This window comes from Ambystoma mexicanum, chromosome 2q (genome assembly GCF_040938575.1).
Source record: "Ambystoma mexicanum isolate Mex_15411 chromosome 2q, UKY_AmexF1_1, whole genome shotgun sequence".
Classification (NCBI taxonomy): domain Eukaryota; kingdom Metazoa; phylum Chordata; class Amphibia; order Caudata; family Ambystomatidae; genus Ambystoma; species Ambystoma mexicanum.
This window is the reverse complement of record NC_090924.1, coordinates 67,408,233-67,434,408: the sequence shown is the minus strand read 5'-3', so window position 1 is coordinate 67,434,408 and position 26,176 is coordinate 67,408,233. Positions and strand designations below refer to the sequence as shown.

At 45.6% G+C, this 26,176-nt stretch overlaps 1 protein-coding gene across 2 annotated transcripts in view; it reads right to left on the bottom strand.

Moving 5' to 3' along the window:
- TRAP1 (TNF receptor associated protein 1) overlaps positions 1-26,176 on the bottom strand; it is a 666,365-nt gene that overhangs the window by 353,533 nt on the left and 286,656 nt on the right. For both annotated transcript variants that reach the window (XM_069646853.1, XM_069646854.1), the window contains 2 exons: positions 18,602-18,671; positions 10,831-10,978 (listed from right to left, as the gene is read on the bottom strand). In XM_069646853.1, coding sequence (XP_069502954.1) covers positions 10,831-10,978; positions 18,602-18,671 — 218 coding nt within the window. The remainder of the gene's footprint in view (positions 1-10,830; positions 10,979-18,601; positions 18,672-26,176) is intronic.

Sequence of the window (26,176 nt, the reverse complement as noted above, 5' to 3'; positions counted from 1 at the left end):
CGAATCTCGCTGAAACTTTGTGGGCATCCTGGTGGATCGCCAGAGGCACAAATCGAGTTCTGAAAAGTCCCCTCAACAGAGTGTTGGACCTTTGTACTGATGAGTTTAACCACGATTTTCTGTCTTCTTCTGTGCTCCTTCAAAAGGCGCCACGAGGAAAGCCTTGCCTAGAGCCTTCTTCATTGATCCCTGCTGCAAAGTTCCTTCTGAGGTCTTGTTTTCAGCCACCACAACAAGGGAATCCACTGACCGGGTGTTTGGCTGCAGATCCAGAAGTCCTCCTTGTTAGGGAGAATTCTCATAAATGTGCTAGTTCCCTTCACCTTAGAGACCCCCCAGCAACTTTGCTGGATTTTGAGGACTTGATTTTTTTACCTGGAAAGAGTGTGAACCTTTTTTCCCCCACTCTTTCATGTATTTTGATGTGTGTTTTACTCTTGTGTTCTTTGATTATGGAGTTTTAGATAGCTCCATAGGCATCATCTTTTCATGTGTGTTACACAGCACCTTCAGTGCAGTGACACAGGAATGTCTTTTAGACTTCCCAAAGGTTTAAATACCTCCTCTGGGATAAACTACTGACCCACACCGATCGGGTTTGTGGTGCCTCGGTGAAGATCACGACACTGAGGCCTGCACGAAGTGTCAGGCGATGACCGGTAAGGTCTTGCGAGAGAGGAAGGGAAAACTGTAGGTTGGTCGACAGACAAAATCCAACCAAAAAACCTCGAACGCTGAGTCGAGAACCCATAAAGAATCTCCTCGACGTGATAGGACAGATAGGAAGTGGCTCCCACCACTCCTCGTCTTCGAAGAAAAGGTCGAAGAAGAGACACCACCGGTCCCCATCCACTTCGTCGTCAGACTCCTCTCCCAAAAAAATGTAATGCCCCACAAAACACTTCTTCCAAAGAGTGAGAAGCTTCCAGGATGAAAATAATGGAAGTATTTGAGAGGGCTAAGCCTCGGACCGCGCCTTCATGGGAAGCCAGCAGGGAGCGTTCCCGTACGGATACTCGCACACCCTCGAGCCCGGGTAATCGAAGAAGAGCTGATCGGGAACCCTCGAGGAACCTGAGCAAGAAAGATCGCTCGAGTCGAGACGACCGTTCAAGGTCATCGACGCCATCCAAGGTCCCGCATAGCTCGAAGGACAAAGCCTCGAAGAGCGCCTCAACGCCTTCTAGACCGGTTCCGTCGACGCCTTTGTCGCCGTCGGCGCCGAAAATTCCTAAGACTCCAGTTCAGTCATCTGAACAGGTTGCAGCAAAAGAGAAAGCTGCAAAGCCTACACACTCTTCAAAAACAGTTGCTACAGAGAAGACTTTCACTCCTCTGCCCAGGAAAGAATTCTTTAGATCCCTATCCTCCATTTTTGAAGAGCAGGAAAGGTCCGAGGATGAGGCGGTCCCACATTTGGCTTGGAATATGGCACGCCAAATGTCCCAGAAAGTCACATCTCTGAAGAGAGTAGAATGAGGGATCTCAGAGACATTACACAATGCTAATGGCGTGGATACATCACCTGAGGCAGAATTTGGAAAGCCAGAGCCAGGAGACAATGCCAATTCCTCATTCCGTCAACTAATGACAAAGGTGGTTGATTATTTAGGTTGAACTAGACCACAGACCCAATTTGTCCAGGATGATCTGACGGACATTCTAGACCAAGGCTCGCCCACTGATCCAGTTTTACCTTTCCACATGGCCTTGCAAAATAGGTTGGCCAAGAAAAGGGAGAACCCAGACTATTCCTGCTGTGAATAAGTTCCTTTCATCAAAATACCGTCCTTCCAGTAGCAACCCCGGCTATCTGTCCAAACACCCCACTCCCGAGATTCTGGTGGTCCAGGAAGCCACCGCTACTTCAAATAAAGCAGCGTACCCTTCTATCCCTCCAGATAGGGACGACAAGCGTGTGGATGGATGAGCATGCAAGGTATTTTCAGCAGGGAGTATGGCCTTAAAATCGGCCAACTCCACATGTGCCTCAGCAAAATTCTCGTACACTCTCTGGGAGTGCATCTCTATGGCGGCGGAGCATATACCAGAAGGGCAGGAAAGGGAAGGATTCCTGGCTATCGTTAGAGATGGAAAGAAAGCCATGCAGGAATCCCGTCAATCTGGTTTGGACACTGCAGACAGCGCCAGCAGGTCCATGGCTACTAGTGCAGTTATGCGCAGGTTTGCGTGGTGTGGAAGTCTGTTTTCGCACCAGATGTGCAGTCACGTCTCCTGAACATGCCTTTTGATGGGTCTCACCTTTTTGGCAGCAAGGCTGACGAGAGCCTTGAGAGGTTGCAGACCTCAAAAGCGGCTGCCAAGTCTTTGGGAGCCACTATCAGGCGGCCTCAGCCTTTTCGTTCATCAGGAAATTCAGGGACCATCCTATCGTTACTACTCCTCATATGGAAAGGCGAGAGGAATGGCCAGTCAAAAAATGCCAAAGAAAAATCCCTTGTGGTGGACGAGGTAAAAGTGCTTAGCCAGCTCCAGCTGGAGCTTCCTTGCCATCAGCAGCCGCAGCATCCGCCCCAAAACCTCTTTGAGGGCTTGCATCATGTAAACACTGGTGGGGGGCAGACTCTCTCAGCATCTGGAAACCAGGCTGCTGTGGTCACACCTTAGTCTCCAGCATAATTTTTTTTCTGGCGCAGTAATAAGTCCAATTGCTCTTGTGTGATAAGAAAGTTTAATTGATCTGCCCTATGGATTACACGTGTTTCGGCAAGGTGCCTTTCTCAAATCAGGGCTTATCTAATTATGACCCATCATAAGTGAAAATAATAAATGCACCATCCAATCCCCATGTATCAAACCACATCGTAAAATTCAAGGTAAAACGGAATATCCAGAAAAGAAAGTTAAGTAATTCAAACATTATTGAGAAGAAAACAAAAGCAAATGGCATTTTTTAAACGTATGCATTTCCATTTCAGTTTCCCATTCACAGAGAGAGAGGGTAGGGGATAAGGGATGGATGTTTAGGTTTGGAAAAGTCAAAAGGAAACAGTAACAATTGGAACGCGACTATGGGTTTTAAGGCAAAACTCTTTACAAGTGATTTTCAGGCAAATTCTAACTCTTCAGAACTGTAACCAACACAGTACTACGGTTCCCACAATACACCACTGAGAATCCCATGAGACAAACCTAGTAACAATTGGAACGGGACTACGAGTTTTAATGCATTTCTAGCTTCAAATACTCCTGTATGAATCAAATAATAAATGGCAACATAAGATTCCCACACAGTTAAGGAATAGAACGCTGTGATTAGCACTCAGTTCGTGTCTCCCATGAAGAGGTTATCACAAAGTGATATCACAAAGTACATTGCGACTCAATGGTCGCAATTCTCAGGAAAGATGACAGATCTACTTCAGGTTCTGAGCAGGGTTTAACAAGACCTTCTATAGTGGACCTGCGAGAATAATATTCTGAAAGGAGAAAATGTTTGGCAACCATGCCCGGAGATTACAATAGTAACGGACGCCTCACTCGTGGGGTGGGGACCCCATGCCAACAATCTGACAGTCAGCGGTCATTGGTCTCCATCGGAGTCCAAACTACACATCAACCTTTTAGAGCTGAGGGCAAGCAGACTAGCACTGAAGGCCTTTCTGCCCTCGGTCAGAGGGAAGGATATCCTGATAATGACAGACAACACTGTGGCCATGCATTACCTCAACAAAAGAGGGGGTGTAGAATCACTAGTTCTGTGCAGAGAGGCAGTGTGGCACTGGTACTGGGCAATTCAAGAAGGAATCACCTTATCGGCAGTTCACCTAGCCGAAGAGAAGAACACAATGGTGGAAGCTCCGAGCAGGAAGTGGGAGCTAGCTCAAGAAGTCCTTCAAGAGATCTTGGCCCTTTGGGGAACCCCTCAATTAGACCTGTTTGCGACCGGAGTCAAACGGAAGTACGAAAGGTATTGCTCAAGGGAATTTCCTCCGAGAGGATCTCTAGGAGACACGTTTGTGGTGGACTGGGAATTCCCATTACTTTACGTGTTTCCACCGATCCCCGTCATTCCTCAAGTAATCAGGAGGTTGAGATGGTTCGGAAGCTGCATGATCCCAATTGCCCCGTATTGGGCCAGGAGAACGTGGTGCCCGGACCTTCTAGATATGTCCATCTGTCCTCTAATCCGTCTTCCTCAGAGAGAGAATCTTCTCTCACAAGGGGAGGGTCAGGTTCTCCATCCAGATGTCAACACTCCCAACCTTCATGCTTGGTATCTGAAAGGCTGAGATACAAGGATTGGGACCTCCCGGATGACGTCATGGAGGTGTTGCTTTCAGGAAGAAGGCCAGCAACAAAGTCTCTGTACCGTTGCCGTTGGAAGAAGTTTTGCAACTGGTGCAGGGAAAAGAATATTGATCCTTTTCTATGTTCAATCCCAGAGGTGTTATCTTTCCTCTGATCACTGGCACATAAGGGTCTCAATGTTGGGACCGTTAAAGGTTATTTGGCAGCGCTTTCTATTATCAAGCGCTCTTCAGAAGAGTTCCTATTTTAAAATTCCTTCGATAATCCAATTCCTAAATGGGCACACAAATGTTTTCCCACCTTCTTCTTTCCAAGTTCCGGTTTGGGACCTTAATCTGGTTCTAAAGTTCTTAATGTGTGCCCCGTTTGAACCCTTGCACACATGCCCTTTAAGGTTAACTTTCAAGACCATTTTATTGGTCGCATTAACATCTGCACGAAGAGTGAGCAAGTTGCAGGCACTATCTTCCAGGCCACCCTATTATGTGTTCCACAAAGACCGGGATGTTTTGAGGGTTAGACCCTCTTTCTTGCCTAAAGTTATTTTGGATTTTCATCTGAATCAGAAGATCATTCTACCGGCTTTCTATCCTCCCCCGCATCCCGGTAAGGAGGAAGAAAGACTCCACAGGTTGGACCCTAGAAGGGTGTTAAGTTTTTATATTTCGAGGCTCTCCAAGCTTAGAGTTGAGGATCAACTTTTTATTTGCTACACTGGCAGGAAATTGGGTCAAGCGGTGTCAAAACAGACCTTGTCAAGATGGATTGCACTTTGCATTACTGAATGCTACAGATTGGCAGGGAAAAGACCCACCGCAAGGCTTGAGGGCCCACTCGACCAGAGATATATCTTCTTCGACAGCCCTTACAGGGGTGTCCCCGTTAAGTCGATTTGTGATGCAGCGACTTGGTCCTCAATACATAATTTCACAAAATTTTACAGTTTAGACGCTTCCCACTTTAAGGAACTTGCATTTGGTAAGGCAGTACTATACTCAGCACTGTAAAAAAAAAAAAATCTACTCCGTCCTCCTCCAAATTGTTACACTGCTTTGGGAGTCTATCTAAGATAAGGAATACATTAGAGGACACAATCCATTCCAAGAACAAGTTACTTACCAACTGGTAACGATCTTTCGACTGGATGTTTGCAACGAAAGGTAGGCTACCACCAGCTAGTGACCCTAGATCAGGAAGCACTGACCGAGCTTCATTGGTGGTTTCAGAATATGGAAGCCTGGAATGGACTGTTAGGGAGAATTCTCAAAAATGTGCTGATTCCTCTCTACCTTAGAGACCCCCAGCAACTTTGCTGGATTTTGAGGACTTATTTTTTTTACCTGGAGAGAGTGAGACCCCTTTGTTCCACAGACACATGTATTTTAATGTGATTATGAACTTCAGTGCAGTGACACAGGGAAGTCTTCCAGATTTCCCAAAGGTTTAAATACCTTCTCTTGGCTAAAACTACTGTTTCCAAGAGCAGTGAAGTGAAATTGACTTTACTCACATTTGTAACTTTCTAGACCCAGCACACGCTATTTTACAATAGGGTGCTGGAGGGGTTACTTAGTATCCCCTTTGTCTAGCTTCTCATGTAACAATTTTATGTTACCCTTTCCTCGATGAATGGCTGGTGGCAGTGGTTTACTTTTAACTACAATGATGTGCTTTTACCATGGGCTGCAGTTGCAGCTGCAGTAAATCACCCAAGGGTGCCATTTTTGTCAAAATGGCCCCAGTCTTTTTTTCGCCATTTCTTCTTGGAAAGGTCATTCTTGAGATTTACTCTGCGTGCCAAACCAGGTTTGGTCCCTTTGTTTGTTTTCCCTTTGGCTGGATTCACGAGTGAAACCCACCTCTGCGTCCAGGGTTTCTGGCGGGGGCAGGAAGCCAGGGAGGTGCCCGAAATTCCCTGTGCTTAGTCTCCTAGGAGACAAGAATGCCCTTGTAAGTGATTGGCCGGCTGGCTGTCCGGCAAGAACAGCCACCCAACTGGGTGACTGAAAACTGGGCTGGAATGAATGGGAGAAATCTGCATAAAAGGCAAGCTTTTTGGCTTGGAAGGCCGAGTCGACCACTGGACGAAGGAATCTGAAGAAGAACTTGAGAATATGGCCCCCTTCTGAAGAAGGCTTACTCTAACTGGCTAATAAATAAATTAATTGTTTTAGCAAGAAACCTTGTGTGTAAGAATTTATTTGAATACGTGTCACTGTGAATCTCTGTGTAACTCACCTAAAGCTCACATTGACCCCTCTTGAGATAAGCCTGGCTGCTCAACACGCTACCAATCTGTGTAGTACAGACTTATACCAAAGGTTGGGTTCCTATTGCAAAGAGGTCAGGGTTGTTGTAGTGCACCCAAAGGGAACTGCATACAATCTTGCCTAACACTAGCCAATGTCTTGTGCGTAGGTGGTCTCGGAGTAGGTGAATCCCCTCCATCTAAAAGTGGTTGTATGTGAGCCACTCATTTAGACCCTTTAAGTTTATTTCTAGCCTTATCTTTTCTCCCCTGTGTATGAGGAACATATTGCTGAGGAAACCTGCACCCCCTTGCATATCGCGCTCTATCGCGTTCTTGTCTACTAGTTTGTGCAGTTCGCTTTGCAATAGCGCTAGCTCTTCCTGAGGCATGTGTATTGGCTGAGGTTCTATTCTCTGTAGAGGAGCGCCGGCAAACTCTAGGTGTAACCCTGCTACTGCCTGGAGCACCTATGCATCATTGGATAATGCCTGCCATTCGCGCAGAAAAAGGAGAGTTCTTCCTCCCACTTTCAATGTTTGCTTGTTTGGTGCACTCCCCGCCTTAGGCACTCAGCTGTCTGTACACTCCTTTTCCTCTACCACCTCTGGGAAATCAGGTCCTGGCTGGCAAGAACGTGTCTTGTTGCCTTTGTTTCCAATATTGGGCTTGAGGACCTTGTGTTCTGCGGTGGAAGCCAAAGCGACTGGACGACCCTGTGTCGCACGGTTCCAGCAAAAACTCTCCCTGGGAAAATCTTTCTAATGGAGCTCTGGGTCTTCTCAAATGCTGAGTAAGTTCCAACGAACTGCGCCATCTCCTTAGCAAAAGCTTCCCCGAAGAGTTGCCCTTTGGCCCCCTCTCCTGCCTCCTAGGAAGCTAAGTCGCTCAGTTTATTGTCAATTTTCAGTAACACTCCTCTCCTCCTTTCTGAGGAGAGTGCGCAGTTAGCATTGCCTAGGAGGTATACTGCTAGCTGCGCCCAGTTCCCTAGCGCCTCTGCATCGACTGGCTCACCAGTGTCTCTGACTTTCTCTGCCAAGTCCATTATTTTGGCCAATGGGACTGCCAGGTCCAGTAGTTTATCCCCGACACCCTCCCCAGGCACAATCAACGCCCTTGCTGATATCTCTTGCTGCTCTAGTCACGAATGAGACCATTTTCGGATCCAGAGTGTCTGCCAGCTTGCTAGGCAGCTCCTGCTGAGGGCACTCGGACCTCATTCTTGAGCGCACTTCCCGGTCTAGGGGTTTCATGATGTGCTGCGCCATACATAGCGCTACTCTTGGGGATGGCAACCATTCTGATGACTTTGGGTGCATGATTGACACTGGGTCAAACATGTCCCCCGTAATGTTGTCCTCCTCTGGGACTGCGCTCTCGTTGACGTGTTGGTCCGGGATAATTTCTTCCTCCTCCCCATCATCCGGCACATAGCCTTTGTCATAGTCCTGGCGTAGGGGGGCTATCATGTTGTGCAGACTGCAATAGGAAGGCTTTTTTCAGTCTGGCGACAGGGTCGTCCACTCTTTGGGGAACAGTGTTTACCCCTTCATCTTTGCTGGGGGGTAATGAGGCTGGCCTCTTCCGAGCTTTCTTACACCCCTGTTTTTCAACACCCTCTTGGGGTGTCTTGCTGACGTTCCATCTCCAGGGCCATCTGCCGTCTCTTCCTAGAAGCTAGCTGGTCCCTCTGCTCTGCTACCATAGCTTCTAGCATGTCCAGCCGTTGAGCTATGGGCTGTGTGCCTTGTGAGACTGCTTTGGATAGGGATTCCTCTAAAACCTTTTTAAAGCTGAGGGACAGCTCTGTCTTCTGCTCTATGATCAGTCAGGGTAGTAAGGCTCAATAGAGAAAATGTGTAAATGTATTTCTCGGCACCCTCAGTTCGTCTGCTTTATTAAATGCCTTTTCTTTTCTTATCTTAAAATCTTTCTGATGCTTGTAACTCATTCAAGTGCTGCATTTCGCCACCGTATGGAACGTAATGCCTGCAGCACTTGGAGAAAGCCGAGGGGATGCTGGCAAGCCTGCAGACCTCCCGCTTCCCTGCATCCTAAAGCCCGCCGTGATCGACGGCGCACTAGAGAGCACCCGGCTGTGACACACTTCGAGCGGGCTGGCCGCCCAATGCGAGCGTGTTCGCTCGCGGCTCCGGCCCTGAATCCAATTCGTAATGAAAACCATGAGCTTTAAGAAATATTTATTGCGTGCGCGGTAGGCCTCAACGTGGGCTCACACAGAAAGTCTCCTGACAGAATACGTGCTGCTATGGTAACAATATATACAGCAGTTTCTTAGCTGCGCTATTATGCTCAAGACACATTGAAAAAAAGCTCTAACGTCTCTTAAAACACATTAAGACAAAATATTATAACACAGTGAAGTTACTTATCTCAATGCAGCAAAAAGAAAGAGGAAGGGACCTAGGACTGGGGCCTCTTAAACCAGAGCAAGGCCTGTGGAGAAGAGGAGCCTCAGGACTACCAGAGACTAGAGGCTCATGGGGCTTGTAGCGCAAGTAGAAGGATATTTTGATTTTGCTTTTGTCTTGAACTTTTGTACCGTTGGATTTGCTTTTTCCTCAAAGGGTGAGTAAAACAGAAAATGCCCTCTTTAAATGTTCATAGTTTTGAAGTGCTGATGTTGCAGCAAAAAAGAAAGTAAAGCATAATGCTTGCCACCTGTCTTGACATAGAATTCAAGTATAGTAGACCATATTGGTCATAACATACAGTGTTATTCACTTTCAGAATCACCTAGTTATGCCACCATTGGTTACAAGTATATCATGCAACTTTTTTCTATTATGAATGAATACCGTAACACCACCAGTATTACTTTTGGGAACACAGTTCCAGCGTTAGTAAAGTAACTCATACTTTCTGGAGGGGCCTTAAGCTACTCGGGGATAAGTATGAAAACAGTGAACTATTTTAGAAGTGCACTAAGCAACTCAGGGAAAGCAAAATCCAATTATAGTTTAAGAAGAGCAACAGCCATTCAATGTTGGTATAAACTTTGATAGATAAACGTACGGCACTATTTCTATTACAGGAATAGACAGTTTAACCAATGATACTTTTCAGAAGTGTAATATACAGCTTTAAGGTAAGTTGCAACTTTATGACCATTTTAGAAGTGCTCTAAAGCAGTTCAGGGAAAGCATTCCTAAGCAGCAAAAACTAGCCTCCCTTTGTATTAACATGTTAATTAAGTTGGTATTAAGCCCATGCATACAACATTTTTATCACCACCCTCTCCAATTCATTGAAACCCCAAATTCTGACCCCTTCCTCATGGGGAGAGGTTTTCAAAGATGAAAAGGGGGACAATGCATTAAGCGAACGTACATGTTTGAAGTGGGTGAAAGAAGGTATACTGCAACCTGTAAAAATTAATTTGGTCCCCTGAAAAGGGATAGCTAACAATATTGCCAAGTTAAGCACTGGGCGATGCAGTATCACAGCTGGAATGCAGCCGAAAGGCAACTAACACATTTTGAGAACACTCAACTTGTATATCTGGCCCTAGGTGGGCCACTTGTGATATGTTCTCGTTACACCACCGGCTGATCAAAAATAGAGATATATGGTGAAATGGAAGGATGCCTTGAAAGCCAGATTCCTCCTATAGTTTGAGAAACATGTTGAGATGGATTCATTGAGCCTCTGAATGCATTCAACACAAGGGGTTATCTGTTATTATATAGGTGGTATCTCACCAGGAAATCTCAAGGTTAATGACCCTGCTCATTCAGACACATGTTGGATGGGATGCTGGGGTTTGGCCACACTCCTCCAGTTTTTTTTAAAAGATCTTTGACGGCAATATATTGAACTAAAATATCTCATTCTGCCAAGTTGTGATCATTTCGGTTTTGAGTCAATTTTCATATCCCTGTTTCATGCACTGGGAGTACATTTTTTTGTGATGTGCATGGTCCGATAATGACACCCTCATTGCTTTCTATGGGGAGTCAGATTCGAGCAGAATTTTCTTTCTGTGGGAAGTAACTGTTCTGGATGACTTTGAAAGCAATGCAGTATAAAGTACTGTGGTGGCTCTGAGCATGTATCTGTGCTTTGCATTTATGACCAGATTGAAATACTCAAATCTAGAAGTTTAAAGTGGTGTACAATTTCAACTTGTTGTATTATGTTGGGGGTTTACAGATAACTTCAGTGAGAGAAAGAAAACAAAACAGCACCCTGATGACACAATTTCTCCTTTATAACTTCCTGCATCGACTGTGAATGTTAGTGCCTTGGGAAAAAGGGCAATTGACCAGTTATGCACCATCATTTACCTTCACATCCTGCTCTGCTGTTGTTACAATGCCTTCCCTCATGAACAGACCGTAATCTTCAAAGAATTTGGCATATTTCTCTGGGTCCTTCTTGCTCTGCTCAATGAAGAACTTGACCAGTCGCTTCTGCAGGACTTCACGAAGCTTCCTATGGAGGAATGTAAAAAGGCCAGGTAATTTCAAAGTTAACTTTATGGCAAAAGTGGACTTTGGGCCTCATTCCGACCCTGCCGGTCCGGAAAAACGCTGCCACCGTTCTTTCCGGACCGGCTGATTCAGAGAAATGCAGGCAGGTGGTGTCACTCCTGCCAGGTCTGACCTGGCGGGAGTAACACCACCCACCTGCAGGTGCAAATGGAAACACCGGCTTCATCATAGACGGAACCAGTGTTTCCATTGTCCCCATCCCCATGGAGTCCTATAGGACTCCATGGGAATGGGGACTTACAGAATTCCACCTCCGGAAATCCCGAGTCACAGGGGTCGTAATGCCCCGGTGATTAAGGGAATCATGGAGGCGGAATGGTAATACGGGTCTGGCGGTAGCCTGCCGGTGTTTCCGGCAGAGTTACCGCCGGACTCGTAATGAGGCGCGATGTGTCAAAGAGATTCCTAAGCTCTGTTGAGGCAGCGATGGACAATCCATATATTAAACTATGGTGCAGCAGTGGCCTTAAATATTAAATTGATTAAAATCCAGCGTGACCACATATCCTATTCCCTCCTCCCCATCTTCCGAGAGGCCAAGACCATACAATTTGTTGCTACGCCAAACCAACCCAGCTATCACGTACCAGCCCAAAACACAGTGGGCCTCACACACGGTGCTTTTTCCTCAATTCCTTGTCTACCAACATAAGTTATTCTTGAGAAGTGACACCCCACAGAATAAACAAGTGAGTTTAACTTCTCAAATACAGATGATTTGAAGGGGGCCCTTCTTGAATTCCAAGACCACCAGGCATACCCCATTGTCAAGCACACTGCCTCGCCAAAACGCTTTGCCGCAGAATGTGATCTTCCCAGTGACAGTCACCCGAAGCAACCACTCCCCAAAAGCCCTGCCTGCTGACCCATCTCACTCTCACTCTCACTCTCACTCACTCTCTCACTCTCTCACTCTCTCACTCTCTCACTCTCTCACTCTCTCTCTCTCTCTCTCTCCAAGGCCTGTTCCCTTTCACTTCTGTGATCGGAAACCGGCGCCGCAGAGTCCTTTCCTTTTTTTTTTCAGGACGGCTGCAGGGGACACCCCTCAGCCCCCAGCACCGAATGCGTGATCTGGTCGAACTATTCGCCCATTTGGAATTTTCGAACGGCCAAAAATCGGCCATATCACTCATTTGGCCATTTAAAATCAGACATTTTGGACGATTCCGGGTATTACTGCTATGTTTACTATTCCTACGAGAATAACAGCATCTGCTCGCAATCGCAGTACTAAGCTACGCCAAATCTGCTGCTGTGCCCTGTAGTGAACTAACATACAACGTAATGCTTTGCATTATGGCGCAGTTCTCATAAGCTGTATTATATTGATTTGCTCAGCAATCGCTGTTAACAAGTGGCATCTGGCTCACTATGCACCCCTAGTCGCTTGACACCTACATACCACTCATTCGACTGGACTCGATGCTGCATAACTCATAACGCTGTTGTTGCTCTACCCCACCCCCACTGCCACTCCGTGTTTTGGTGCTCTTACTACCAAACTCCCTGTATTGCTATTCTATGCTATACTACTGCTATCTATTGCCGTTGTCTACCTCATGATGCTTATTGTCTACACTTCAGTTTCAGATATTTACTGTGTACACTTCAACTCTAGAAATGTATGAACCTACTCTGAGCTACTTAGGTCGTACTACACTCTTTACTTTCAAGAGTTGAAGAAACTATTATACATGTCACATAACCTGCCTATAGTACCTATTAAATAACGTGTATTGCCCTAACTGCCCATAACGTTTATTTACTGTAACTGTTTATACTACTTACAACATACTGCCTTATATTTCTCTGTACACACTTGTATTGGTTGCCTCCAACCGACCCGGCCTACACATTATCCGTCCACAAGCACTGTAACAAACTTACACCTAATTGCTAAGCTAACTGTTACTATGATTATATAACCATACTTGCACAGCAACTATTACAGACTTAGCTGGCCCCGAACCCCCTTACCAGCCATCACCCTCGCACACCTTCTCACACTCCCCTATGCACTCCACGCAAGCACAGATGCTTGCGTCCAACAGGCCAGCACCACCTCCATCGTGCCAACACACATCCACCACTCCCACCCCACATCTCCTCCTCTTCTCATTTTCTATTATTCTCACCACCGCCTGGATCAACAGCAACATGCCCCCCTCGCTCACACACATACCACCAGTACATTCACAACATCCCCCCACCACAACCCTCACACAGACCACCCATCAGAGCCCCCACCTCGGCAATCTAAATGCCCACAACTTCCCACACGACAGGCTCATTAGACTCAGAGCACGCACAGAGCCCAGTGTTCTCTCATGCACGACACTCACCATACACTTCAGAAACCACAGACTGAGCTCTGGCACCCCTATCACGCCACGCTACGTACACCAACCACATTCTTCCCAAACGCCCTGCCAACCCGACACCACCAATGCACCTCTCATGCTCACATCTATTAACACTAAACCCACCCCCTTCCCAGACATAATGATACCTCCCCCCCACCTACCCTGACCCCACTACCAAATCCAATCCAACCCTCAAAAAGACAAATGCCAATAACAATCTCAAATGTGCCCTTATTAACGCTCGCTCTCTCCCTGGACTCGAGATTAATGACCTCATCAACTCCCATGACCTAGATCTACTGGCAATCTCAGAAACATGACTCCATGAAGCATCTGGCCCCGACATCTCTCTTGCCCTCCCTCAAGGATATACCATCCTGAGACAAGACCGCAAATTCTCCAAAGGAGGAGGCGTAGCCCTCATCTTCAAGGAGACTCTTGCCATCAGATACTGCAGCCCGGCATGGAAAAACACTGCTGACCTCCTCTCAGCTAAATGAACACCATCTCCCAACTGCACCATAAACAACATGATCACATACAGATTACCCGGCATAGCACCGGGCTACCAAAAGCACCTCCTCCAAATAGTAGGGAACAATCTAAAGAACCCCACCAAAACCATCCTACTTGGAGACCTGAACCTTGGCCTGCATGACCCTAAGGACAAAGCTGCATCCACACTTGCCAAAGAGCTCACATATTTAGGATTTACCCACAGTCTCACATAACCAACCCACTGTAAAGGCCGCTCCATTGAGTAGATTGCAGACCACAACTACTGCTCCTCCGTCACTAATATCACAGCTCTCCCCTGGACATATCACCATTGTGTCCATTTTATCATCCCTAGCGGTACCACCACCAAAGTTCCTTCTCACGCCACATCCACCAAAGCTAGAAGCTCTAAAAAACTCAACACAACCAACCTCCTTCCCTTTCTTGACATCCCTGAGCTCAAACCACCTTTTCACAACAACCCCACCACTCTGGCCAACATCTATGCCCACACCCTCACCCTAGCCATTGATTCCATAGCTCCACTAGAAGAAAAAAAAAAAGATGATTGCACACCAATTCTTGGTTTACGAAAGAACTATCAGCACTACACACATCCAAATGTCAGGCCCTAGCCAAATGACAATCAACGCCCAACCAATCCACACTAGCAGATTTCAAAAACATCTCTGCTTCTTACAAAAAAGATATATTCACTGCCAAATCAGAATTATTTAACCTTAGAATATCCTGAGCCAGCTCTAAATCAAGAGGAATTTTCTCAATCTTCAAAGAGCTCATCACCCCCTCCGCCAGTCCTGACGAAATCGTCAAAGATGAACCCTGCCGCTCAAGCATAGAGTCAGCCCTCATAAACAAAGTCAAGCTCCTGCAAGAAAAAATCCAAACAGCGCAAAACACTCCCCAAACAGGTCAGCACACATCAGCCAATCCGTCCCTTTCCTCCTCAAAATCCCAGAGAAAGCCTCCCACAATCAAATCCAACAATACATTGAAGCCAACGCCATCCTAGGCAAGAGGCAATCAGGCTTCTGCCGAGGACACGGCACAGAAACCACCCTCCTAGACCTAAAAAACCAAATCACCAAAATAACGGACAAGGGAAAACCTGCCCTCCTCCTACATCTCTCTGCTGTGTTTGAGCTTGTTCACCACGACGTCCTAATCTCGCATCTCTCCAACGCAGCCCACTTCTCCAGTAAAGCCACATCATGGATTACCTCCTTCTTAGAAGGAAGGGTTATGAAAGTCTACTCCGATCAGGCCAGTGAATCTCCCTCCACCATTCACTGGTGTGCCAAAGGGCTCTTGCACTGCACCTACCCTCTACAATTTATTCACAAAACCTATCTGACATGCTAGACTCGCTCGGCATAGCCTGCACGAACTATGCCAACGACACGCAAGTCCTCCTCCCTCTTACTGGCTCTTAGGACCAAGACGCAGCTGCCCTCCTTCAAATCAACACCACCATCCAAACTTGGATGTCTGTCAATGGCCTTTGCTTAAACTGGGACAAAACTGAGCTCATTCTCCTTGATCCCAGGGAAATATTGCCCAAACTCAACTCGAAATACAACCGCTTCACCATTGATAACACAAACATACCCGTCTCCACCTCAGTAAAGACTCTTGAGTCAACATTGACTCAACCCTTTCAATGTCACATCAGGTTAGCGCCATTTCATTTGGCTTCTGCACACACCACCAAACTAATAAATGCCATAAAACCCTTTCTCATCACCCAAAACAGACTCTCCATTGCCCGCGTCACAATAGGAGCTAAACTTGACTATTGCAATGCCCTCTTGGGAGGTAAATCTGTAAAAAACCTCAAGAAACTCCAAATAGTTCAAAACAACGCACTCTGCGCAGCTCTCTCCATCCCCAAAAGAGACCACATCTCCCAGATCAGGCGAGATGCCCACTGGCTCCCAGTAAAGGAAAGGATCAACTTCAAGATCCTCACCCTAACAAACAAATGCATCAACCGCTCTGCCCCCTCCTACGCATCAGAAACCATACTTGGGAACACCTCAACCCACCCCAAAAGAAGTCACCATGCCAACCAACTCCAAGTTCCTTCTGTCCACACATTGCATCCAAACTGGAACGCCCTTCCCAATGCTCTCAGAGCTGAACCCTCCTAATCCACCTTTCGCAAATCCCACAAGACCACTCTGTTCAACTAGCCCTCGCTCCCACTGCTGCACATAGAGTTTCTATATAGTATGCCTTCCTTGCATCCACTACCCATAATGTTTCCAAGGATGATCATGTTACCAACCTCCCATGTAAACTGTACTGTGTAACCTTTGCTTGCTATGTAACTACGAAGCTCCGCTATGTCTGCAAACCAATGCCTGCCGTGAAGATCTCTTATCCTATGTACCCAGCATGAATTACTGTAACAGCGCCACTATGCCTAAGGGCTGCTGAGGGCTTTAAAAATGTGAACAATAAAATAAATAAATAATTCGGTTACAGAGTGCCCTTCCTCCAACGCCACTTGAACCCAGTTTCAGGATACCCTTCCCGCACACAAACTAATCTGCCATGCCACTCCATCCTTCCTTCCCCTGGACAAACCCTTATGTTCTTGCCCTCGCAGACCATGCTGAAGCATGCCTTCTCTCTAAATTGAGCACAGCATACAGCCTCACTTATCACCTTAAGAGGCCACAATTTCTTGTCAACAAGAGCCAAAAACCACACACACTCGTAGGCATTGCTGCCATCATCTACACTGATGACACACTCTGTGTTATGCACACATTCCTCTCTCCATCACTAGTAACAGACCACGCTAACACAAACACCCGGGGGACTCAAACTGATGTTAACATGTTTGAAATTAACTCTGCTGCTCACTGCAACAGACGGAATGACTTTGGTATGGTCTGCATTGTTTACAGACCAAACTATGATCCTTTACTACAGAGAAACAATGCAGCCATGCACTCTGCACCAGCATATGCTGCAAACATACTACTTACAAAAGCAGAAATCACCAATGTCACTGCAATGCACAACCTGCTAGACAACACGGTCATGTGCAGGCAACATGATAGGGCCATTTGCTCTCTTTGACAGACACACCACTCAAATACACACAATGCTTCCTGCCAGATACCACCTACAACGATGCACGATAACCCTGCCATAACATGGGGCTGTGCAGACACGATTCCAAAATCTGAAACCATGTCTTCAGCAAGAAAAATGCTGCAGTCATGCATACATCATAACAGATGCAGACATGCACGCAACCCAAACTACCCACAGCTGTACATGACCGCAATATAAATGCAGCTGGATGTGCATCCATGAGAGCCCTACCACGAAATGCAAGCAGACTGCGGTATAGCCAAGTCACTGACAAAGAAACCTGACAGACCAGAGGGGAAATCACACCTATGAGCCTGATAAATATCAGAATACCCCTGAAGATGCAAATGCATCCCAAGAGACAGAAACCCCCAAGTGTTGTTGGACTACATGCACTCCAACAGAACCACTACCTTTCACACACCGTGATAGGGATCACTGTCTGGGGTAACCCAAAAAATACAATGCAATACACATTTGCCATGCTCTACCAAGAGAAGGAGCAGCCACCGACAGACAGTGGCACAAACTGTCACAAGAAAAATGAATATCCCCCTAATGTCTTCCCTCAATTGTCAAACGCCACCTGCTAGCCCTATGGAAATCCTAAAAAGTCAATGAAATGACATGCCACAAGTTACCCTCTCCCTACTAGCAAAACAATGTCCACGACCTTCGTTGGGCCAATCAGTGTTCCAGGTAAGATTTTGAAGTGGGAGTATTTTACACTCTATTGTTGAAAGTTGGGAGTAAAATTATTTTTTAGGGAGTAAAAAACTAATTCCTGTTCTTAATGGGAGTATTTTATATGCAAGTAAAAATATATTTTAACTGATAACAAAAATGTTTTTGGAGAAATATTTATTTGCACCAAGTTATTCATGCACATTAAAAGATACATTTGACCTCTTATGTAATTATAGTAGTTTCTACATATTTTACTACGTATACAACTGGTCCAAACATATTCATGGAGCAGTTTGAGTGAAAGCAGAGGCACAGGGTTCTATATGCCCATTTGCCATTTTTCATTGGGAGTATTTTTTATTCCATATTCTTATTTTATGGGAGTTTTTGCCTATTTGTAGGGGGTAAAAATTGCTTATACACCCCTTATCTGTAGGGCTGGGACCAATATATTCCCCCTTACTACCACCATCAGTCAATACACCAAACTCTGAAGTTATTCAAAAGTAGGGTCATCGCACAGCCTTCCTTCTACAGCAAGAGGCTTCTCTGAAGTTCAAATGAACACACAAACACACCCCTTTGTTGGTGTCCTACTCAACAAGACACCTGCCATTACAGATTTCTTTCTGCCAACCTCAAATGACCACAACTATTTGCTGGCACTTCACTGCACAACACCTGCAAGTCTTATAAGTCAAACATTACTGTTAACCTAAATTCCCAACAGAACCAATGTGCCTAGAGAGATTCTCTGGCATTTTTCAACCTATCAGAGACCATGCAACACACCAGACCCGACCATTAAGCTGATAATTCACTGAGTTCTCTACCATGGCACACCACTCCATGCAATGATGCAAGTAGCTCTTTGTTTCACTCACCTGATCAAGACGCTCTCCTGAAGTAACTCCCTACTAAGATTCAGGGGAATATCCTCACTGTCCACAACACCTTCAAAACAGAAAAGTACTTCAATTGTTTTGCCAATGTTTGATTTTGGTTACATTAAAAAGACTTAGCAAACCATCTTCAGAGAGATCTACTTTCAAGAAATGGATGTAGACAAAAGCTCAGGATTCAAACACTAAGAGAATAAACCACTCTGTGAAGAGAAAGATAATCTTGGCGGAAAAAGACCAGCCTGTGCAAGATTTAAGTAAAACACCTGTGAATTTTCCACCATTACCAAAATAGTTTGTCCTGTAGTTAGTTGGCATATTCGTCATCCTACGACTGGAATACATAAATGCTATTTTCAGATTGCCCAATATATCCACAATAATTAGTCCCATTGACTTATATTTGGTGTAGCCAAATAGATTATAATGATAGTCTTGGGTTGACTTGTTACCACATCCATGAAACTTGAGGCTTACAATAAAAGTGACCACAATGGGAGCAGGGTTTATGGAGAGATTTCTGTTAGGCCTTATTGCTAGGCCATTACTTCTGTGGGTGTTGGGGAGAATTTTCATTTCTGTGGCAATTCCCTTTAACCTAAGATACCCCAGCTCTTTTGCTGGACTCTGGGATTTTTTATTTTAACTCCTGGGTGAGTGGAACTTTTTTCTTTCTCACTCTCCCATGTGTTTTTTCTGACTAGGATTTTTGTGTTTCTTACTGTTTAATGAATTCTGAGAAACTCCATAGGCATGTGCCTTTTTCATTGCGACACACCTCTTTTGTGCAGTGCCACTGAGCCGTCCCTTGGACTTCTCTTAATGTTTAACTACATTTTCTTGGGTGAACTACTGTTTCCAAGAATAGTAAGATGACTCCTGTCTTTCTTACCTTTTCTTTTGTGGGTCCAGCAAACACCACCCTATGTGGAGTGCTGGGGTGGGGTGTTACATAGTAACTCCTTTATTCCACTTACTCGTGTACCATTCTCTGTTACACTAACTTGAATGCTGGTGGCAGTGGTTTCTTGTTTACTACATTGTGCCATGTATCTGCAGGCTGATTCCTCAGCTGCAGTACAGCACCCTCGGGTGACCATTTTCTCAAAATGGCCCTGTCCTTTTTTTCCCGTAATTTCTTGTTGGTTAGTTCCTTCTGTGCTTTTACTCGGGTTTGAGTCCTTTGTGTATTTTGCCTTTGGCGGGCTTCAGCCCCGAAGCCCACCCAGGCTGCAGTGTGTCTGGAAAGGCAGGAAGTGGGAGAGGGTCCTGAAACGTCCCTGTCCTTTGTCTCTAGGTGTGCCCGAGTGAAACCAGTTCCAATTGGCCGGCTGGCTGTCCAGGAGGACAGCCACCCTGGTGGGTGATTGACAGCCTAGGGCTGTGAATGAATGGGAACTTGCTTAAAAAGGTGAGGTTTTTGGGACTAGAGGCAGAGGTGACCACTGTAGGACAACATCCGACAAAGAAGACTTGAAGAGACGCCAGCAGCACCCTCCTGGACTGCAAAGTGCCTGGTGAAGCCCTGCAGCTGTGCTGACCCAGTTTTCGTTTCGACTAGGAAGACCCGTATGGGACGACTTCCTCCCTCAGGCTGGTGGGACCAACTAGCCTTGAGACAAGCTTCATTTTGGTGCAACCCCCGACTTGCTGTGACTGTACAAGGTTGCGGAATCCTAATGCCCGGGGACCTCTGACCATCAGCGAGTGCATTGTCTTCGGAAGTGCGAATCCGGCCAAAACTTTGTGGGCATCCAGAGGACCCTATAGAAGCAGGAAATCTTCATCTAGACTCCCCTCACCAGAGTCCAGGAATGAGGGATCAAGTAACTTCTACCCAGAGCTGTTCGTTCTTCTTTGGCAAAGGTGCCAAAAGCACAAAAGGCAGCTGAATCAAGGAGAATCCATTGCTGCAGAGCCCCACTCTCTCGAGTGCTGCCGCAGAAGCCCGTCAGACGTCCTCCCTTCAGTCACCACAACCAAGGACCAGGAACAAAAGTCTGCTACACTGCAACAGGAAGGCATTCAGCTGGAACAAATTCTTTGTTTCACAGGTACTGTGGGGTTTGGGGAACATCTACCTTTTGCCAATTGTGGTGCTTCCCAGCTTGGTGAGTGCTATTTTACCCTCTTTTGTTGACCTCAACTCACTTGAACTGGCCTTTCAGCTTGTGCCTCTTCAAGGTGGCTCCTCTTGAGCTTCTGTGATTTTCTATTTGAACTACTGACTTTTCTAAAACATTTTCTAAGAAAAGAGCATCAGAACCTTGAACTAGCCCATTGACTTTGGCTGTCATGGATCCCTAAAGGCCTCCTTCTGAACCTTCTGGCTTTGGCAGTGTCTGTTCCCTTATAGGTTTTAATTGTTGAATACTATTATTGCTGGGATAAAAGACTGGCAACATCCCTCTGGGAGAATCTGTTTTTCTAAGTACAAAGTATGTTCTGATCTAACTACAACTTTTCCCTCCTTATAACTCAATATTCCAATGGTGATCACAAATAAGTTATTACTGAACTCAAATGACGTCACCCAATGTGCTGGAATATGTATAACATATGAAAACATACTCACCTGCATTATTGCTCTTTTTTAATTGAATCCTAACTTTGGGATTAATGTTACTATTAGTTGGTGCTTTTTAAAGATTGTGTAAATTATCCTTGTGTATATATAAATACATATGTATACTATTACTTTAAGTGTACAGCTCTACAGTTCACATTACCCCTCTTTAGATAAGACTGGCTGCTCAGTCACACTGCCAACTTGAGTAGTACAAGCTGTTAGGGAGAATTCTCATTTCTGTGCTAATTCCCTTCAACCATGGAGACCCTCAGCTCTTTTGCTGGACTTTATGACTTAATTTTTATACTGGAGCGAGTGAGACCTTTTTCCCACTCATGTATTTCTGATCTGATTTGGACACTGCTTTTCTTCGTTTTTGGCGTCTGGCAAACTCCATAGGCGCCTGCTTGTGTGTGGTGACATACAACACCCTCAGTGCAGTGTCACAGAGAATTCTTTTGGATTTCTCATAAGGTTTAAATACCTTCTCTTGGGTGAACTACTGTTCCCAAGAGTAGTAAAGTGAAATTAACTTTACTTACCAGTTTTCCTATGTAGGCCCATGTTAGACAAGATTGTATGCAGTACCCTGTGGAAGACTGCACCAGCCTTGACCTCTTGGCAATAGTTAACCTAACCTTTGGTATAAGCATGTACTACACAAGTTGGTAGAGTGACTGAGCAGCCAGGCGTATCTCAAGAGGGGTCAATGTGAGCTGTAGGGTTATCACACAAAGATTCACAGTGAAAAGTATTCATATAAACACTTTAGCTCAAGGTTTCTTGATTAAACAATTATTAATTTAACAGTCAGTTGAAAAAGCCTTCTTTAGAAGAAAGCAATATATATGTAACACAAACATATACTTCAAAATACACACTCAGTTTCTGTAAATAAATAAAATACCCATTTGGGATGGCACACAAATTCTTCCTACACCCTGAGGTGACTAATAACTAGGACACTGTGGACATTAATATATCACTGGTACATTTAGAGCAATACTGAGGTTAGTGTCAAAAGAAGTTGTTGAGGAAATAAAACAATGGTTAACACATATTCTTAAGCAGGTAAGTACTTTTTCAACCCTCTAATACAGAGTAAATTAACCTTTTCCTGGGGGAAAGGCAAAGCACAAAGTCAGAGGTAAGAAGAGCTTTCAGGGAGCCAGTACAGTCAATGTTAGTTGAGCAAAAGTCTAGGTGAGCTGAAGCACTTCTTGTAGGTAGGTAAAAAGTCTTGCACAATGTTCTAAGTCTTTGTATAAGAATACAATCACTGTAGGGGCACAAGCTGGAAGGCTTGTGAGGGGCAAAGCTGCAAGCAACTCTGCAAGAGCAACCAAGGCAAGTCTCAACTGAGAACTAGCAAGGTCCCCTTAGTTTTACGGTACCTTTGGTTAGAAGAAATTGGTCTCACCAACCCAAGGGCAGGAGTCATCCTTTGCATGGCTTCTCTAGTCGAGGCGAATTCGGAGCTTAAGCACTGCAGCAGGGCTTCACCAGGCAAACCAACGGTCCAGGAGTTGCAGCAGGCGTGTCTTACAAGTAGTTCTTCGGATTCCTTTGTCAAGTGGTCGACTCTGCCTTCCAACCAAAAAGCCTCGCCTGTTATGCAGGTTTCTCCCATTCATTTGCAGCCTAGCTGTCAATCACACAGCAGGGTGGCTGTCCTCCAAGGACAGCACTCCAGCCAATCACCCGTGGGTGTATTTCTGCAACCAAGGAGACTAAGCACAGGGAGTTTCGGGCACCTCCCTTGCTTCTTGCCCGACAAGCTGGAGCCAGAGGCAGGCTTCACCAGTGAATCCCAGAGACAAAACGAACAAAGGGACCAAACCTGGTTTGGCGCACAGAGTAAATCTCAAGAAGGACCTTTCCAACAAGAAATGGCTAAAAAAGGAGACTGGAGGCATTTTGACAAAATGGGCACCCAGGGGTACATTACTGCAGCTGCAATTGCAGCCCGTGGTAGAAACACACAATGGTAGGAAAAAGTAAACCACTGCCACCAGCCATTAATTGTAGAAAGGGCAAGTTAAAAATGTTACATGAGAAACTAGACATGGGGGATACTAAGATAGTGTGTGCTGGGTCTAGAAAGTAAATCTAAGTAAAGTCAATTTCACTTCATTGCTCTAGGAAACAGAAGTTTCACCAAGAGAAGGTATTCAAACCTTTGGGAAATCTAAGACTTCCCTGTGCCACTGCACTGAAGGTGCTGTATGTCAATGTAAAGATGATGCCTATTGAGTTTGTCAGACTCCAAAGTCAAAAAGAAACACGGAGTCCAAATCACAGAATAATACATGAGTGGTGAAAAGGTCTCACTCTCTCCAGGATGAAAATTAAAAGTCCTAAAGTCCAGCAAAAGAGCTGAGCGTCTCTAAGGTAGCAGGGAATTGGCACATTTCTGAGAATTATCCCTAACTGACAGGAATATATAATAATACAAATATGTATTCTAGGCTGTTAAACACAGTAGAACAATTCAACAAGCAGGCAATATCATGCAATACTCAATAATAAACATATATGCATTCAGCAAAGGTTTTTAAAATGCGTTCAAGGGACTTAATGTAAGAGGTAGGTAAATGAATGCAGTAAAGATTGAACCAAGTCCCAAGTGAATTTCCCTAACTTCAGCTGTCCAATCTTTACGAAGAATGGAGCCTTGTGCCTAAAGGTCACAGGTGCAACAAGGATTCACCCAAGAATGGAGTCTCTGCAGGTAAGCTATAATTGTACTTTAACTAAATTGTGTTCTTATCTTTCAGATGATACTAAGGTTTGACGACCAAAAGGCTGTGGAATGGAATGTAAGGATAGAAAGTGACTGTTCCCAACGTTATCCTATGGAGGACAGGGAAAGACAAAAATTGTTAAGATGGATTTCTAGAATCTAGCCTGGTGGACAGATTTTAGGAGGCCACCCGAGTTACAGTGAACAGGGAAACTCAGAGGTTTCCAAAAACCCAATCAAGTGTGAAAAATTTGGCAAGGTCATCACTGCCTTCATGGGTTGAAGTCTCCCCTCACGTGGCCAGGGTGAGGCAGACGCTTCCTGATCCGAACCCTGGGGTTAGACATTTAAGGGAAGGTCACAGAGGTGGGGGATGACCTTCATGGAGTTAGGGGTGACCAGCCAGAAAACTTGGTGTTCCCCTTCCCAATCCGAGGTTAATAACCAAGACCCAACTAACCAAGCATTCATGCTCCATAGTAATGTGAAAAGGAACCACCCCCGTATTAACTTTATTAAAGATCTGAAGTCTTCCTCAAACCCATACAATCCAGGCTCACCCGTGAGAAAATCTGTTGTGATATAAGGATAGACTGTCTTTGTGAAAGTCGTAGATCCCCAGTATTTCCACAGTACTATGCAACAAATTCTAAAGTTAAACAGAGACTCATGCATGAATAACAATGAAACCCACTTTTCGCGATGCCCAGAATCGACTAGCAGTACTGGGACGAGGAAGGGGAAGACGAGAATAATGCAGATTTCCAAACCAAAGAACCCTGCTAAAGGCTCTAGTATTTGGATCAACATGAAGTGTGTGTCAGTGGAGGCTTTCGCCGCGTACTTTCTCTCCTACTTCTGCACCTTTGGCTGACTCGCACCCCGACACAGCCCTTTCCAACTTCATCTTTCTAACTCTGACACTCCTGATGTACTTGCCCAGGTCATGAGGATCCGCTTGAAGCCCAAATCCAAGTGCAACTCCTGGTACAACCCCAACCTCAACACCCTTAAACGCAAGTGTAGGGAGGCAGAGAGGAAGTGAAGGGCAACAGGTGCACCCTCTGACAAACTGGCCTGCCGACTTATTCAAAGGCATTACAGATTCTGTCCTCGTCAAGTAGAGAGCTCACATCCAAGCCCGCGTCTCTGCGGCATCCAACAACTCGGCCAAACTCTTCAAAATCTGCAAGGAGCTGGCCAATCCTGCTGCAGACTCTACCTTTCCTGTTCCCTCCCAGGCCTGTACGCCTTCGCTTCTCATTTTATCACTAAAACTCAGGACATCCTTTCCACCCTCTCTTCCTCTTCTTCCTCCTCCTCCTCCTCCTCCTCCTCCTCCTCCTCCTCCTCCACTCCTGGCTTCCCCTGTGGCCGCTTCCCCTCCTTCCTTCTCTTCCTTTCCCTTGTTCACCCCCGAGGACTTATCTAGACAAGTCTGATCTATGAAAGTCTCGTCAAAACAGCGTCTTCCCTGTTCTTCCAGAACCATCAAAGACCACATCGACAACCTTGCTCCAGCTTTGGCCGTTTTCTACAATCACTCTTGCCACTGGAACCTTCCGCTCCCCCCTGAAGCACTCCCTTGTGCACCCCCTCTTAAAGAAGCCCTCTCCCGATCCTTTCTCTCTGGCTCACTTTCGCTCGATCGCCATCACTCCTTTCCTGAGCAAACATTTGGAAAAGCTGGCCATCCCCCAGCTTAACCTTCGTACTGAATCTGTGTGTTGTCTCCAGGACCATCAGTCTGACTTCAGAGCAGCCAGAAGAATGGAAACTTCTCTCCTGAACATCCGTGAAGACCTGCTCCATTAATTCTAACCTTCCTTCTGTCCTCCTGCTCCTCGATCTCTCCTCTGCTTTCGACATGGCCACCATGCCATCCTGCTCAAACGGCTCCATGATAACCTATTTAATTTATTTACATTTGTTGAGCGCACAGCAGCCCGAAGGCATTGTGGCGCTTGTTACAGTGGGTGATGATAGCTTAGTTACACATACAAAATACAGACAAGCATACTAAAAACAGTTAGTATACGCAGTAGTGAAGCATGAGGATAGAGAGGTGGGAAAGTGTAGGCAGTTAGTTGAAGAGAGCAGTTTTAAGGTTTTTGCTGAAGGCATGGAGAGACGTTTCAGCTCTGAGTGAAGTTGCGAGCGCGTTCCATAGCTTAGGGGCAAGGTATGGGAAACCTATCCCTCCTACCTTTGCCCTGTTGATGCACTGAACCGTGAGTTGGTTGGA